Source organism: Punica granatum, chromosome 5 (assembly GCF_007655135.1).
Source record: "Punica granatum isolate Tunisia-2019 chromosome 5, ASM765513v2, whole genome shotgun sequence".
NCBI lineage: Eukaryota > Viridiplantae > Streptophyta > Magnoliopsida > Myrtales > Lythraceae > Punica > Punica granatum.
In genome coordinates this window covers 194646-211256 of record NC_045131.1, presented here as the reverse complement: position 1 = coordinate 211256, position 16611 = coordinate 194646, and the positions used below count along the sequence as shown (strand labels likewise).

The 16611-nt window shown below is 36.2% G+C and overlaps 2 protein-coding genes across 4 annotated transcripts; one reads left to right on the top strand and one right to left on the bottom strand.

The window, feature by feature from the left end:
* Positions 1-2379: 2379 nt before the first annotated feature.
* On the bottom strand, positions 2380-8273 carry LOC116207417 (tRNA threonylcarbamoyladenosine dehydratase). The gene is made up of 11 exons (XM_031540341.1): positions 7854-8273; positions 7644-7696; positions 7360-7474; positions 6988-7135; positions 6577-6789; positions 6335-6469; positions 5803-5937; positions 3957-4172; positions 3300-3424; positions 2993-3050; positions 2380-2833 (listed from the first exon to the last, which is right to left on the bottom strand). The coding sequence occupies exons 1-11, from the start codon at positions 7952-7954 to the stop codon at positions 2720-2722; spliced, it is 1413 nt and encodes a 470-aa protein (XP_031396201.1). The 5' UTR covers positions 7955-8273; the 3' UTR covers positions 2380-2719.
* Positions 8274-8585: 312 nt separating this feature from the next.
* On the top strand, positions 8586-12085 carry LOC116207418 (zinc finger protein 830). 3 transcript variants are annotated; one of them, XM_031540343.1, is made up of 8 exons: positions 8586-8908; positions 9305-9404; positions 9532-9751; positions 10404-10647; positions 10832-10907; positions 11030-11076; positions 11175-11358; positions 11767-12085. In XM_031540343.1, the coding sequence occupies exons 1-7, from the start codon at positions 8817-8819 to the stop codon at positions 11353-11355; spliced, it is 960 nt and encodes a 319-aa protein (XP_031396203.1). In that variant the 5' UTR covers positions 8586-8816; the 3' UTR covers positions 11356-11358; positions 11767-12085. The 3 variants fall into 3 exon arrangements, with proteins under 3 accessions (XP_031396203.1, XP_031396202.1, XP_031396204.1); XM_031540342.1 differs by having other exon boundaries at positions 11175-11362; XM_031540344.1 differs by having other exon boundaries at positions 11175-11362; positions 11742-12085.
* Positions 12086-16611: the final 4526 nt, after the last annotated feature.

Sequence of the window (16611 nt, the reverse complement as noted above, 5' to 3'; positions counted from 1 at the left end):
AACTTCAGCGAGTTACTCTTCTCTTATCGGTCGGACTTGAGGATGGACTCGCTTCGCTTGTTGTTCTAGCTATGGCGACTTCCTACTCTATATATATCTATATCTATATCTTCTATCTTATATATTTATTTATGTATATAAATCGGAAGTATTTTGAAAGTTCTTGCGGAGAGCACGTTCGTTTTTCATACTCTCGAGTTTCACTTTTATTTTTCAAAAAAATGCGAATAAATTAATATAAATATAGACGTTACTCATTCATAAGTAGTAGTAATAATAATGATTATGTGGAATAATATCACAAAATAATAATATAATATAATATAATTGTTCTTAATTCAATCTTACAGGTCGATTTATAAAATATTTAATTAGGGATCGTTACTTATAGAACTTGAATAAGCCAACAATATTATGGATCAGATGCATCAATATAATGGCATAATAAGAGTCGATCGAAATGTACATAATGTATTTTTAATAACGATATTGAATTGTCAAAATTTTTGGATACTTTATAATGATTGTATTAAATTGAAGTAGAATTTAACTATAAAGTAAGTAATATATATTTTTCATTTTATATATACTGTGCATTATTTTAATTATTAGTTTTCACGTGCATTACATACGCAACCTTACTAGTATATCCGATGTGCATGCGATAAGATGCGACCCAGCAAACTAGAAACACGAACAAGTGTCCGATCGAAAAAATATATATATATATATATATATATGCGTGCGTGAAATAAATAAATAAATAAATATATATATATATTATAAGATCCGCTAAGCCTTATTTAGCCACGCTAGGAGCAATTGTTCGTGCCCATTATGGAGAAATCCTTTACAAAGGAGATATTATACGTAATGTGACTATTCCACCAAAAAGTTTTTTATATGATATCTTTGATTCCTCTCAATTTGTAATCCAATACACAAATTACTTGGTTCCATTAGGCTAGCTATATGATTTGTGTTATCGATGATTTCCGCAGAAGGTGGTAAGATTATGTCTTGAGCGGTTACACATCCAGGACCATTGAAATTTCATGTACCGATTCTTGCATACAAATTATGGTACCAAGTTCCATACTGGGGTACCACCAGCATGGTGGTCTAGTGGTTAAGCATCAAGCGCTCCACTTGAACATCATGAGATTGAATCTAACCGAGAACGTAAAGCTCACCGCTATGTGGGTGTATTAAGGGATGGCGGTGGCCGGCCTATAATGCTCGATTTAGTGGGCCTTGGATTTAATTTACTAGTATTTTGGTAGGGTCGCAGTTACCAAGTTGGGCTAAAGTCTCGGCGAGCTATGACAAAATGAACATTCCGTGGCGATTGGGTTTTTTTAGTTTGGACAGATACAGTGGGCTAATAACCCGACCGAGCCTTTAATTCAAAAAAAAAAAAAAGTTCCATACTGGGGTTGTAGTATGTCTTGAGCGTTGCAAGTTCCATACAAATTACTTCTCAATATAATTTCTTTCAAATTCATTAAAATTTCATGTACTGATTCTTGCATACCTACTATGGTACAATATTCATGTCTAGCCGTAATCAGAATGCTTGGTTAATAAATAACTCACTTCTTGGTCTTCGACCCCTTCAGTCACTACGAACACCCCACGATCAAACGACGGCCCAACCCTTGGAACATACTACAACCCCAAGTGGCGAAGAGCCGACATCAAGGTGCCAAACCTTCCCGTCGATTTGACCTATTAGGGAAGATCAACCTGTTATCCCTAAAGTAACTTTTATTCGATGAGCGACGGCCCTTCCACTCAGCACCGTCAAATCATTGAGGCCGAATTTTGCCCCTGCTCGACCAGGGAGGTCTTGCAATCAAGCTCCCTTTTGCCTTTGCACTCGAGGGCCAATCCCCTCCCAACCCAAGGAGACATTGCTTTTGCTAATTCGAATTGAAGGGTTATATAAAATCAGTCTATTTCGAGCATCATATCCATAGGTAGCCCATTCATCATAGTTAGAAGCTCCAGCTCCGTATCGATAATATCGTCACTATCCTCAATACCATCACTATCATCAATAAGGAAACCTTTAGGCTTATTATCCAGGACATATCAAATCCCAATGCACCGAAAGCTCCATAAACCTTTTTATCTTCTTTAAATCTGGCCGATTCATAAATTCCTGATATGATTGATAAACATTTCAATCTTTCAAATCTGCTTATCCAAAATTCTGAATATGAATATGATGTCATGAATAAATGATCAAGTTCAATAAACTTAACAGTTCTTCAAATCCAGCTGATTTGAATATCTAGACAAGATTCAAAAGCATCCCCAAACCTCTCCTCCCCTCCCCTCCCCATGGCATGGCACGGCCCGGCCCAGCCCGGCAGATGGTAAGAAAATAGATACCAGTCCCACTTTGCATGAATATCACATCACATACACAAGAAGGCCCCTAACTGTGAGGCAATGAGTAGTCAAATATTTTGCTCTTAAGAGAAAAAGCGAGACGAATCTGACATGACTACTGATTGTCCCAACATTTCCCCAACCAGGGGGACAAACAAAAGGGAGTAAGTAAAAATTCATGAACAACATATGCTGGTCTTAACAACTGGGTGTTCATTTTAGTGGTTACTGTGAGAAGAAGCTGCAGGCTGTGAAGGCACCTGCTTCGACTTAAGTAGGTCAGGATCCTAATGAGAGTGGCGAATTGAATTGAGGATGAGACCTACAAGAACCCAAAGTCTGCCTTAGCCTGCTGCAGGGTAGACATAACTCTCTCAAAGAAGTCCGGTTCTTCTTCTCTTATATGATCCAGGGTTCTCGCCTCGTGTTCATCAGCCTGCGAGAATGAGACAAATGATGCCATGTTATTAGACGTATACAGCAACAACAGAAATATCTTCTCAAGTAACATATGTTGCACGAAATATCTCCCCCTAATTAGTGGCCACACATTTCCAAGCCTTTATAGGTCTTCAAAGGTTAATCTGCTTATTACCTCTTTAAACTTTAGAAGAATCAAATTTGTTACTGATGCCGGTTTTGTCTGATCCCACCTGGACAAGAAAAAAAAAGTGCGGAAAAAGAGGTGAAGAAAAGTAATAAAGAAAGCCAGAACAAGAGAAGCATAGGCTGAACACATCATTGACATATGAAGACGTGATTCGACATGTGAAGATGCATTGGGCAAAGACTGACATCAGGGAATGGAACTCCTTCTTCCAGAGGATGCTGTACAGAAAGCTGCTCTACAGGTCCCATTAATGTCATAAAAGCAAGGCTGATCTGTAAAGTAATCTCCATACCTCACGAGCATTAGCTCATTAACAGCTCGCCACATTCCACGCCCTACATCTTTTGCAACCTGTTCCCTCGCACTGCGTCCATGCCACAGCTCCTTTGCAACATACCTGACTTCCTCCAGATCCACCTATAAGAAATTTGTGACTTGACTCTTACTGAGAAAACAAATATTGACGAGCAACAAAGAGACTAATAACGAGGACTTCAAAAACTAATAGCCTCACACACTCGTGAACAAATTAAGAGCAACAGCTTCAGTTAAATGCAAACTTAAAAGAGATTAAAAACAGCTTGCAGTCAGCTTCACAATCACCATAACTCATGCATGGTCTCGAGTTTCTGTTCAGCTCTTACCCAATAAGGAAATGGAAGGTAAGGAAATGGTGGAAAGATCTAAAGATGGAAATGCTTTTCTTGAGCAAATCGTAGACTGATAGAAGCCCCTAAAAGAGATGGCGAGGAACTTCAACAGGGGGGGACATAAACTAAGAGTAAAGAAAATGGAAGTTTGCATATATCCTAACAGATCATGAACCCTGGATTAACATCCGCAAGAGCATGCTTATACCACTGACATCCCAATGCAAAGATATGTAAGAAATAATGACCTTTACAGACATGAAGGAACACTCAACCACGGTAGCCTGAGATGTAAGTACCTGAACATCCATGGCTGTTCCGTAAAGCGATTCCTCGTGCTCAATAAGCCGCTGATGAAGCATCTGATAATGGTCCACATCCAAATTAACCACAGGCTCTGTCTGAACTTGGAATCCTGCCAGTTGTGTCACCACATAGGAAGCCATAACCTGCCCAAAAATTGCAGGAATGGTTCCCAGCACGGGTATTATTCGGACCCTAAAACCTGGGACAATCTGACATAGGATGAGAGATCGAAAGTTAAAATGTAATCACGATAAGATTGAAGACCGAGTATGCAAGAATTACTACTCCGAGAGGCAAATCAAACCTAAAAAATTCTATTATACACGCGCACACACACACACACAATAGTGAAACTCCCCATCTTCGCGTAGAAGATAATTTATTTTTATTATATACAATATCAACTCCTCAATAATGACCAAAAAAAGTTAGGCAATGAAATATAAATATCATTTAGTATGTTACCCAACAATTAAATCTAAAACGATAGTTAACAAATTTATAGAGAAATTAATATAATTTGAAATATCATGTTATTTAGAAAATGTTGTTTGAATTACTGATCCACATATCTTAATTTAGAAATTGGCAAAAAAAAAATCCTAATTTAGATAGATACATATATATATATATATATATACACACTAACAAAAAAAGGTTATTACCTTAGATTCCTTAACATTTTTTCAGTGAATTCCTTAGTTTTTTTTTTTAAGTGATTGAATCTCTAAAAAATTTAAGCATAACTATATTTATTGTTCAATATGCAATTCTCCTTATTGACATTTAAATGAGGGTCCTATACTTAAAAAAATAACTTATTTGAAAATAAAACTAATTTGAAAAACTTAAACAAATAGGTCTTAAATTAGAAACTTATTGCCATTTTGAAATATTAAATTATTAAAACCCCACCACCTAATCTTTATTTTTTAATATATACAAGAGATTTCTTTTTTCAAATAAATTAAAACAATATATTTCTTTCATCCTATGAATGATTCATAGTGGAGATTTAAGAGAGCTCCTTTGTAACTCTCCTTTAGCCTAATATATAGATATAGATTAGTAATAGACCCCCTCTTTGCTGCGGACTATATCATTTTTTTAGAGCAAAATTTTCACTTAATATATATTATATATTATGCTACATACTACATATTTAAGAAGCAAGATAGTATTTCTGAACAATCATATATACCTTACTATAAAATTACAAATCATTGTTATGTCATGCCATGCATTAATTTGTTAGCAAGTATATATTTTCCAACTAATTAAAAAGTGGTGCTGTTTTGTTTTGTAACTTTATATAAATAATTAATGTTAATTATACAACATTTAAAATTTTTTCCATACGTTAATTTCCTCAATTTAGGTTATTCATAGAAACTTTATAAAGTTTAGATGGATATAGAAGTAAATAAATTTGTTGGAAATTTGAATCTCAAGAAAGAATAAAGAAATAAAAAATAATTTCCTCTTCAATATTTTACTCATTAACTATGAAGAAAGAGGAGATGAAAATATTATAATATTTTATTATGGCGTCCCTTTGATTTACACTTGGCTAAAGGAGAGTTACCCCTTGTAACTCTCCTTTAGATCCTCTTTCTTCATAGTTAATGAGTAAAATATTGAAAGCTTAAGTATATAGATACAGATATAGATATATAGATTTAGATATATAGATATAGATGTAGATATATGGATATATATAAAGGTCTCATTTAGATGTCAACAACTATCAATTTTATCCTAAACAGTTCTTTAGCTTATTTAAGTTTTAATGGCAAAAACATACAATATTTCAGTATTAAAAGAAAGATGTCTTCTCACTTGATAATCTGACGGGTTTTCTTCTTCGCCGCTTGGCCCCTGGAATGGAAGCAGCTTCACTTTAGGTTTCTCCAAAGAAAATACAACAGGAATACCACCCTCAATGCCGTAATCCTTCCTTAAACGATGCCTTACCTGGAAACCAACCCTCAGAAATCAATTTTGGCAAAGATAAGAACAGCTGGATGCATACATCCCAAAAAGTGGTATTATGGAGGCAGGTCAAATATGAAATCATAATTGTATATCTTCTCAAGACTTAGCAATGGACCCTTAACAAACAAAGGTTGCCCACAATGTTATGTGATTTTCTGGAATGTAATATCCGTCGGTTGTTAATTCAGATAAAAAATTACAAGCAAGAGAAGTGAACAAAAATGATTCCTAATAAGACTGAAAAATGCCTTCAAGCAAATTATAATATCTGCAGAGAGAATGTTACTAGAAGCACAAGCAAAAAAGGGGGGGAAAACGAAAAGCAGAAGGCGAAGCATTCAAAGGATTACTAGTGATATAGAGGTGGAAGAACTACCGCCCGAGACAAAGGATCATTTGTTGACTCTCTTAAGTCGGCAAGACGGATTCTTGTTGGGTCTGCTCTAGCACCAGCTCCAGTGGCTGACAAAACCTTCAGACCTCGGCGAACACATGCGGCAAGAAGGGCAACCTACTACACATGTGGACTAAAGCATATAAAGCCAAAACAACTACAAAAGTCACAAATGAAGTGATGTAACCAGTAAGCGGATTCAAAACCCGTACGCAAAACAATACCTTGGTGTCAATGTTATCAATGCAGTCCAAAACAAAATCTGGATTTCCAGAAAGTATTTCTTCTTCGGATGATGCATCATATAAAAGCACCTTTGCGTCTACATGGCACTCAGGGAAGATTAATGAGAAATGTTTCTTGAGGCAGTGGGCTTTTGGAATGCCGACATCATCTCTAGTTGCAACGGCGTGCCGATTTAGGGATGAAACTGATACCTTCTCATATAATCAATAAATGAGTAGGGGAAGCTATTGGAGGGGAATATAAAAATTCTCGCGCACGTAATAATAAGCTGAGAGGAAAACATGGCTTCTAGAGCGCTGTGGTTTCATTCCACAGCACAGGGGGCTACATCCACTGAGAGTATGAACGTGCCTAATTGAAACAGTGGAGATGGCCGAAGAAGAGGACACCTGATCAAAATCCACGAGGAGAAGCTTGCCAACTCCCGACCTCAAAAGCATGGATGCAGCATGACTTCCAACCCCTCCCAGGCCGATGACCACAACATAGGACGATGTCACTTTCTGTTGAGACTCAAAGCCAAAGAATTGAATGTTCCTAGAGGCATAAATGCAGCGAAAAGAATTGAACTGAATGGTGATAGATTACAGGAAAATAATCCCTCATAGAATATTAAAAAGAAGAAAAAAATTGGGGGGGGGGGGGGGGGGTGGGGTTAAATTAAATTACAATGATTTGATTCGATTAATTAGCAACTCACAATCTGAAGGGCTGACCAATCACTGCGGAAGAGAAACTAGAATTGCTGGGAGATTACCTACCTGGTCAATTGTTCAGAGACAATTTCATCCGCAAGCAGGTCGAGATGGGCTCTCTGGCCATTTTCGTTTGGAGCAGGTGTGAAGGCTTTGCCAATACCACTAGGGAAGACCGAACCTGTTGAGAGTAGACACAAGGAAGATGAAGATTAAAAAAGAAAGAAGAAGAAGAAGCAGCAGGCTACTTTCAAACTACTAGTTTCGATGAAGATGAAGGTAGGCAGTATCACAAGCTTAATAGTGAAGCCCCGATTTTTATGCGTGATAGACAGAGGAGAGTTGCGTACCAGATGTCGTCTTCACATCGGTTTGACTTTGAGCGCACTTCCGACTAAAATCCCTACAGAGAGCTGAGGATCAGTAGCTAGTAGATTCTAAAAGAACAATAAATTATTAGTTAAATAGAAGAGGAAGAGTGAGAGAGAGAGAGAGAGAGAGAGAAGCTCAAGCAAAGGACTAAGGAGAGAGGGAGGAGGAGGAGGAGAGACTTTTTTCACCTGGGGCTGGGGAGAAGCTTTAGCAGGAAGAGAGTAGAAACAGAGCCAAGAAGAGCTCCCCCTCCCACTAATAACAAACATTTGACGACTTTCTCTTCCATTTTCCCACCTCCAGGACCAGACCCGACTGGACTGGGAGAGGAGAGCTCTCTCAACGTTGCTCTCCTCCTCTATTCGGATTCGGATTCAGATTCCAATTCCAAATATTTTATTTAATTATTATTAGCAGTAGTTACACAGTCATAGACAGACTACAGAAGAAGAAAGAACGAAAAGAGTGGGAGCAGACAGTTCCTTCCCGATCTCTGCGAGCCTGTATAGTATTCGTCTCGGCGGGCCACGCCGGAACTGCAGCACGGGCACGCACTGCTACCTACTGCTGGATTTGGGACTCGAGACTCGGGAGGTAGGGATTGACGAGAAGAGAGGAGAAGACGAATGAAGAGAAGAGAAGAGAAGAGAAGTGAAGAGGAGAGAGAGAGGGAGACGAGACGAGAGACGAGGTGGGCCCAAATACTTGGAATTGAAGCCCAAATTGGCCCATTACAGACGCTGTAATGTAATTTCGTATCGCTGTGTGCTCTTTTAGTTCTGCTCTGTTTGCTGGATGGATGTCTCCCTCTCTCCCCTCCCTTGCGTGCTTGAAGCCAGGCCCATCAGCGGCCCACTCGGAGTAGCTTAACGGAGACGGAGGGCAATGGCAATAATGCCCTTGCCCTTGCTCCGCCCTCTGTCGTCTGTCCTATGCGGCTCCGCTCCAAAGAGGATATATATATATATATATATATATAGAGAGAGAGAGAGAGAGAGAGAGAGAGAGAGAGAGGAGCCGTGGAAGGGAGCGGAGGAATCGGAAAGAAAGCTGTAGCTGCGTGAAATTGGACTAGCTAGCGAGAGATCCTTTTGATTTGATCACCTCTTTCTTTCTTTCTTTCTTTCTTTCTTTGTGGCGTGGTGAGGGTTATGGACGCCCAATCGCGAAACAAGGCGTTGTTTCGAGCCAAACTGATTGCACTGAAGAAGGAGAAGCAGCGTATTGAATCTCCTCTCGTAAGGTATGAGCTTCGACCCTCCTCCCTCCTCTCCTACACTACAATGAATATACTACCGCTTCTTCGTCTTACTCTTTATTTTGTGATTGAATTGATTTAGCTGAAAAAGAATAAATTGTAAATCTTATCTCTGCACATTGAGAAAGTGCCAATCAGCTGGGGCTAGGGCTAAGGCTAGGGATAGGAGAGAGCTACTCAAGCTTTTGTTTCTTTTTCTTGTCTGGTTGGTTATGTTTAAAAATTAAGTGTGTTGTATGTATGTATGCATGCATTATCTATTGCTTCAAACAAAATAAAAATAAAAAAAATGAAGATGAAGATGTGGACGGACTCATCCATCTCATTCTCAATCACGCCCGCCCTCTATCTCTTATCTGTATCTTCATATCTCTTCTCCAGGTATAACGAATCCGATCAGCCAGTATGCAGAGTGTGTGAGGTTGTCCTCAAGTCTAACTCCCATTGGGATGCCCACCAAGCCTCCCGTAAACATCATGAGGTGAGAACAAATATTTTCTGTTCGCGCACTGCTCCACTCCACTCTCTTTCAATTCTCCAAAAACAGAAGAAGCTTCTTTTTTCTTTTTTCTTTTTTAAATTGTTTCTGCTGCTTATCTATTGAACAGGCAATCTCGGCCCTCAAGGCCAACGCTGCTGGGTTGTCTCGGTCCACCAATAAAAGCAATGAATCCCATTATGAGCTGCCTAGACCAAGACCTGAACCTCCAAAGGAGCTGCCGCAGCAGACTGCTCCCCAACCGTCAACTGAATCTCCCAAGATCAAGGCCTCATCTGGACTCCCCCCGGATTTTTTTGATAATGATGATACTAAGAGGCCTAAACCCGGTACGTCCTCTTTAGTCCTTTCTGTGTCTGCCAGTGCTTCCTGAAGTCTGCCTTTTTTAACAATAAATAAATAAATATGAATATTTGCTGTTAATGTGATGGCAACTGTTAAAAAAAAAAAAAACATGGTTGCAGTCTTATTACTCATTGTTCATCTGTATGAACGTCCATCCCTCCCTGGTGTAGACTATGGACAGTGTTATTGATTTCAGGAAATAAACAAAGCTTTAATTGTGATGACTTCTTTTATTATGAAATTCTGGACCCCTTGTTTTTTTTTTGACAAATCTAATTTATACCTTGTCAGACCAGAGAAGTACGCTATATCATAATGGTGAATCTGTTTCGCCCTTACTGCTTGGTATATGCATATTAGTTGTTAAACTTAGGGGTCAATTATTGTTAGACCTACTGCGCTTCCCAAGGTAGAGAGGTTATCCTCACGCTAGTGCATTTTCTTTGCTATAGAATTGGGAGTGTCTTTATCATATTGATTTTCGATATGCCTTGGTCTTTGGCTCTGATTGAAAGTGCGATGCCAGGGGTAGGCTTGACATGGCTAGGAAACAATTTAAAAGAATGTGCCTGAAAACTTTTTACGGGTGAATTTTGCATACCACATTACCTGATCATGATTCATATGCAAGGCCAGGGGGTCTGGCCCACGCTCAGGCTGGTGACTCAATTAGAGCAGAAGATGATGCTACTGGTGTACGACTTGATAATGTCTCGATGCCTAGCAGTAGCCAGTCACTTGGGCAGATCAGCAAGGTGTCAAAGCAGAACGTGCCTCTAGAGGGCAAGCGGGGAAAAGGAGCGCTTCCTGAAGGTTTTTTTGATAACAAGGATGCTGATTTACGTGCTCGTGGTGTTAATCCTGTGAAGATAGATGTTAGGTAAGTTTTATTTGCCCAGGAATTTTGGAATTTCCATCTTACTTCACTTCGAGGAGAGAATACATTCCGTTTCTATCTGTACTTGATGCCCTTCATCCCTGTTATCTTATTACTATACATGCTATGCACTAATTGCAATTGGCCTCAACTCTTTATGTTTTACTTTGCGCTAAACCTGATTCAGGGACGAGTACAAAGAGTTTGAGAAGCTAATCCAGGAGGATCTGCAGGAGGTTGATGATCGCCTGGAAGAAGAGGAGGTCAGAAATTTTTTTCCCAAAGCTGGAAGTCATATGCTTCATTTGCAATATTCCAAGTATGGAACTTTAGCCATTTCCCTCTTTTCTTCTCTTTTATTTATTTTTTATTTTTTAAAGTGCAGATTGATGCAGCTGAAATGATAGAGGAGGCTGAATCTGTGGAGCAAAAGTAAGTTGGGCGTTCCAATGTTAATATTCCAATGTTAATATATATGCCGAATTGATCTGGTTTTAGAGGGCGCAACTGAAATATCTCTTTTGCTGCAGAACTTACCGAGAGAGAGTGGAGGTTCTGCAGAAGAAGAAGATAGAATTGAAGGCTGCTAGATCTGCTAAACGGAGAAGGCATCCGGAAAAGGTCAGTGAGGAGGCTAGCCCGGACGAATCGTCAAGTGATGAAGATACAGTTGAGAATTTTGCAGTTGATTGGAGGGCTCAGCATCTGTAAGCAGTAGGTACCTCTCTAACTTTCCTGGTGACGCTCCTCAGAGACACGGGTGCACACACACTCATTCACAAGCACTTGTGTTGGTTCCCCATATTTGGGTGACAGTTAGAGGAACTTAATGCTGCGTTTGGTTTCAAAGTAGGTTTTTAAAATCAGATTTTGATTTTGAAAAAGAGTGATATAAATGGAACCCACCCTTTGACTTTGTATGAGTTATTTTGTTTTGTTGTGGAAAAAGATTGATATAAATAGGGTCCACCCTTTGACTTTGTATAAATTATTTTGTTTTTTTGTTAGTAGAATTAAGTTAAAGTAAGATTTTGAAATTCTACTTTGAAACCAAACGAGTTATAAATTTGTTTGGATTACATTTGGAGGTGCATTAGCTGCATATCTCGATCCTTGCTGCAGGTGAACGAATCAACTGTTCAACTTACCTTTATGGAGCAACCATAATATTGGAGACTCGAGAGGGTAAATTAGAGTGCGCACAAGGCGTATTTTGGGGTCAGAGCTGAGTTAGTTTTGGTTAATGGTCGTGCTGACCTCCGGTAAAGAAAGGAAATGCTGGCTAGCTAACCTACCTACCTACCATCTGTCAGTAGCGGGTGTTCTTCATTGTGCCCCACTTAGACGTCAACTTCTTCTCTCTCTCTTTTTTATATCTTGATTGAGATGATAATTGATTATCATCAAAATTGCTTTCTAATGCTATTTAACACGTTGTCAACCTGAGCTCCATAAACATACATGTCAACCTGAGCTTGATATACTTACATATCGTTAATAATGGGGAATTGAATATAAGGTAAATATCAATAGCACGTACGTGCTTGCATCACATTAATCAGGATGCGTAAAGAAGATTTTGCTTTTAAATGCCACTCTCAAAGCTTCCTACCTAAGCAGAAAACCCCAAAAGCCCTCTGTTCTGCCGCTGCCGCCAGCACGTTCGGCTCTGGTTAGACGCATCTGGTGGTGATCCCTCTTCCCATGCCCCCAAGACCTTATCCTCTTGTCCTTTTTTGTGGCCGTCATCCCCTCGATCTAATCCCCCAAAACAATAATGTAAAACTACGCAACAAACACCATGGGGACTACTTATATACTCAACCACTCCACACGCAATCTGTGATAAAATTCTTGTAGAAATCAATAGATAATATAATATAAAATAAAATGTGGTCATACTACAAGTAATATGCATTCTCTTTTATTTTCCTATATCTAAATATGTGTCATATCTAAATATACATCTAAATATGTATTTTTTTTTCAAGTGATGCGAGGAGAGAGAAAAAAAATTGTGAGAAATAATAAGTATAATGATCTTACAATGTTATTTCTGCATTTTTCTTTTGCAGAATTTTGTTCTTAGATTTTGTATATTATTTGTCCTCTTTCAATATAATTAGGTATAGGCCTGCGCATTGCGCTAGTGATGTATTTATGAACAAATTGTTTAACTAAACGATTTTATTTTTTTAATTTTTTTCTGCAAATAGAGAATTCTTTAAAGAAAGCTTAAAATATTCAGTCACGATTTTGATATAATAATTAACATAGTTTTGGTAAATGAAATAATTAAGAAATTGACATAATTTAGAAATTTGCGGGTTATCAAAATAAAGATCCCAATACTAACATTATTAGAGATATATAAATATATATAAGGTGTCAAATGGATAAAACTGCCCTTCAATTTTTCTCTTTATTTTAGATTATATATTATATTTAAACTAAAAATAAAAGGGTATTTTTTACTTTTCAACCCCTATAGAAAAAGGAGATAATTAGAAAATGGAACTCTAGCTTAAATAATAGTACAAGAAGTATAAGATAAGATTATATTTAAATCAGCTAATTAATTAATTAATATTACAAATAAATATCTAGATTAAAAAATTTAACATATTAACAAAAACATAAAAAGTTAACATTGAAGATAATAAATCACATTACATCATACGTCACATATATTAATAATAATGATTACACAAATATATTTATTATATATGCATATATACACACATGCAATCATTTGCACATTGACAAAGAGGTACAGCTGAAATTGAGGCCAGAAAGATGACAGAAATTTTAGATGGAAAAATGTGGTAAAAATACTTTGAGTTTACATAATTATTATGAAGAATAGCTTTACATATAGGATTTAGAATGCGAAATAATTAATTAACTTCTATGAAAAGATTTATCCAGATATGTCATTTACATTTATCAAATAATCTTTTCAACTTTTAAGAAAGAAATATTTAAAAGTAATTATTATGTATTGACGAACTAAAAATGAGAGAGAAATCATTAAATTTTAATTCAAAATGAAAAATATAGTGAAATCCGTTTAATCTAAAAAAGATAGAACTCGTAAAGAGACTTCACATGAAGATAAATGTGGAAGATAAATGGTATCTAATTTAGTTTAGATAACGAATCTGCGTTGCGCTTTCCAGTTTTCATATATAATAAATAATTTGATTATAATTAGTAAGGGTAATTTTATAAAATCGCAACAAAAGTAACTATTTGATAATGCTAAATCATCCCCTTCGATATAATGGTTTAGGCAGATATACAGACAGACATTAAATAATTTCAGCCCCCGTCAATAGACTTACATCTCCTGTCATTTTCTTGTAAAAGGTTCAATAGTTTTTCTTTCCTAAAAATGATAAAAGAACAGTAATTCTGATCCGGTTTCGTGGCCAAGAGAAAAGGAAAAGAAAGAGATATATGAAGTATGCGTGTGCTGTATCAACTATCAAGTGGTGTTTTACAAATATATATATATATATATATATATATGCATATAATGACCTGAAATTGACGGTGCGATTTTTTTTGGCTTTGTCCGACTAATTCAGGGAACTCCATCCTCGACGACTCACGGAGAGGGTAATCACGTCAAAAGTGCTCCGATAACTCCAAGGGATTTCAAATTCATAATCGGGTAAATAAATGAACTCCTCCTTAACTACTAGGTCAAATTCCTTAAAATTAAATTGACAGTACGTTAATTGTGAAGAGAAATCATCAACATCAAATATTATGAATCTAATTAACAGCTAGGGTGGCAATGAGGCATTTTCTGCAATTTGGATCCAGCAAAGCCAAGTATGCAGCTCAATACTCCATCCCCAGCTTTCGCTGCACGTTAATTAACAACTGATATATATAATACCAATATATACATATATACATGTATCGTATGATTAATTAAGTATACTAAAAGATAATTTACTAATTAATTATAACTGCGTACTTAGGGCGGCATGCTCTGCCCTATCTCTTATTTAATAAAACAATAAGAATATATTAATTTAGGGGGACTTTAAGAGTTGAGTTGAGTTGAGTTTTGGTTTTAATTGGTTTGTAATGATTGTAATGTTGAATTATGAGAAAAAATATGAAAAAGTAATAAATAATTGAGAGAAAATAATGATTAAGTAATAATTGTGTTGTTAAATTGTGAAAAAGTAATAAATAATTGAGAGAATTTAATATTAAAAAATTGAATTGAATGGTTAAAAAAATTTAAAAAATGAAAAAAAGTAAATAATTATGATGTTGAATTGAATATAAGTAGAGTTAAGTTGAGTTGAGTTAAAAAATTTTTAATAAACAAACACACCCTAAATTGTGGCTGGAACATCAGCATTGAGCTGCATCGTATTTATACTTGTTAATAATGTATATGTGTCTATACATAAATTTCTGCTTAAATTTATATAAATTATATCTATACTACTTACTACCTGGAATGGGAGAACTTGGTGTCCCGGCAGTTATAAAGTGTAAAAAAAAAAATCAAAATACCCCTCAATTTTAGTTAAATAAAAATGTATTAAAGAGTCATTGAAGTCAAAAATGTCAATTTAATGATTTTTTTCTCTCTCTCTCTTCATTTGAGGACACCTGTCCACGTCCACCATTTTTGTTTCCCCCTGTTATCTCGACTTCCGCGAGCCACGTTCTCTGTTTTTCATTTTTAACCCTTTCTTTTTTTCTTTTTTTTTTTCTTATTCTTATTATCCCTCTCCCCAACTCCTTTTATTTTCCTCACCCATAAACTTCTATTTCTTTCTACAAATTGGTCCTTTCTAAATAATAGAAAGAATATATAATTGACGTGCAAATGGGGACGTATGGATCATATCCTAAGTAGACGAATAGTATATGTATAAATATCCCATGTATCATATGTTAATCCCGATGTTCATTTATCAAATATTAATCACAATTTCAAAAAATTAAAATCATATTTAATTTCGCTCCCACGCGGAGCATGGGTCAATGCTCTAGTCTTGTTATTATAATTAGAGGGAGCAGTGGAGCCGCCTCAAAAGGAGATTTATAGATTATATTTAAAATAAATAAATAAAATGAGTTCGAAATAAGACAATGGAGAACACCGAAACATAACTATCAGTGGTTTCTGACACCGACGCCCTAGAATAGATTCTCATCCACAAATTGCGACGAAGTGCAGCTTCTTCATCTGCTGTGTGCTCTGCTTGTTTTAATATTGGTTGCTTACGTACGTCGATTAGTGCTCCACTACATTACTCATAAAGCCAGCCAGCTTCTTAATTATAATCCATACACATACACATACATATATATTATAGGAGAGAAGGGCAGCAGAAATCCTATAAGTTTAAATTTTTTTGGATTTCAATTCTATAAATTTCAATTTGAATTTTCAGTCTTGCATGTGCTCTGTAGAGTGTTTTTAGTCATATCCATTAATAACCCTTAGGGATCTGCTGATGTAGACTTCACAGTGTCAAATCTGTCATAGATGACTATTAATTGTTCGCGTGATAATTTTTTATTGACTAAAAATTAAAATGTTAGAAAAAAGGGAATTCAAAAATTACCCTAAGAAGTCCAAATGGCAATTTTATATTTGTTGAAAACTTTTTAAAAAAATTAAAATATAATTCATTATTATTTTAACAATAAAAATACTTTAGAAAATAAAAAAAGAAATCGAAAAGGGGAGGACGCTGACGACCCCAGTCAGGGATGGTGATCAGAATTGAGGCTCTCACCGTTGGCTTTTGCCACTTTTGATTTTCTTTAATTATAAAAAAATTATTTTATAAAATATTTTTATTATTAAAAAATAATAGTTAATTAAAATTTTAATTTTTAAAATATTTTTAGCAAATAGGAAATTATCAAACGGACTTCTTATGTTAATTTCTAAAATTCTTTTTTTAATTTTCAGCCAATAGA

What these genes read in the sequence shown, in the direction of transcription:
- LOC116207418 (XM_031540343.1), top strand. Translation starts at nt 8,817, where the DNA reads ATGGACGCCCAATCGCGAAACAAGGCGTTGTTTCGAGCCAAACTGATT. An exon ending in CCTGTGAAGATAGATGTTAG is followed by an intron (nt 10,648 to 10,831) that starts GTAAGTTTTATT and finishes AACCTGATTCAG; the next exon opens with GGACGAGTACAAAGAGTTTG. An exon ending in GCTGAATCTGTGGAGCAAAA is followed by an intron (nt 11,077 to 11,174) that starts GTAAGTTGGGCG and finishes CTTTTGCTGCAG; the next exon opens with AACTTACCGAGAGAGAGTGG.
- LOC116207417 (XM_031540341.1), bottom strand. Translation starts at nt 7,954, where the DNA reads ATGGAAGAGAAAGTCGTCAAATGTTTGTTATTAGTGGGAGGGGGAGCT. An exon ending in AAAACCCGTCAGATTATCAA is followed by an intron (nt 4,173 to 5,802) that starts GTGAGAAGACAT and finishes ATCCTATGTCAG; the next exon opens with ATTGTCCCAGGTTTTAGGGT. An exon ending in TTCTTCTAAAGTTTAAAGAG is followed by an intron (nt 2,834 to 2,992) that starts GTAATAAGCAGA and finishes TCATTCTCGCAG; the next exon opens with GCTGATGAACACGAGGCGAG.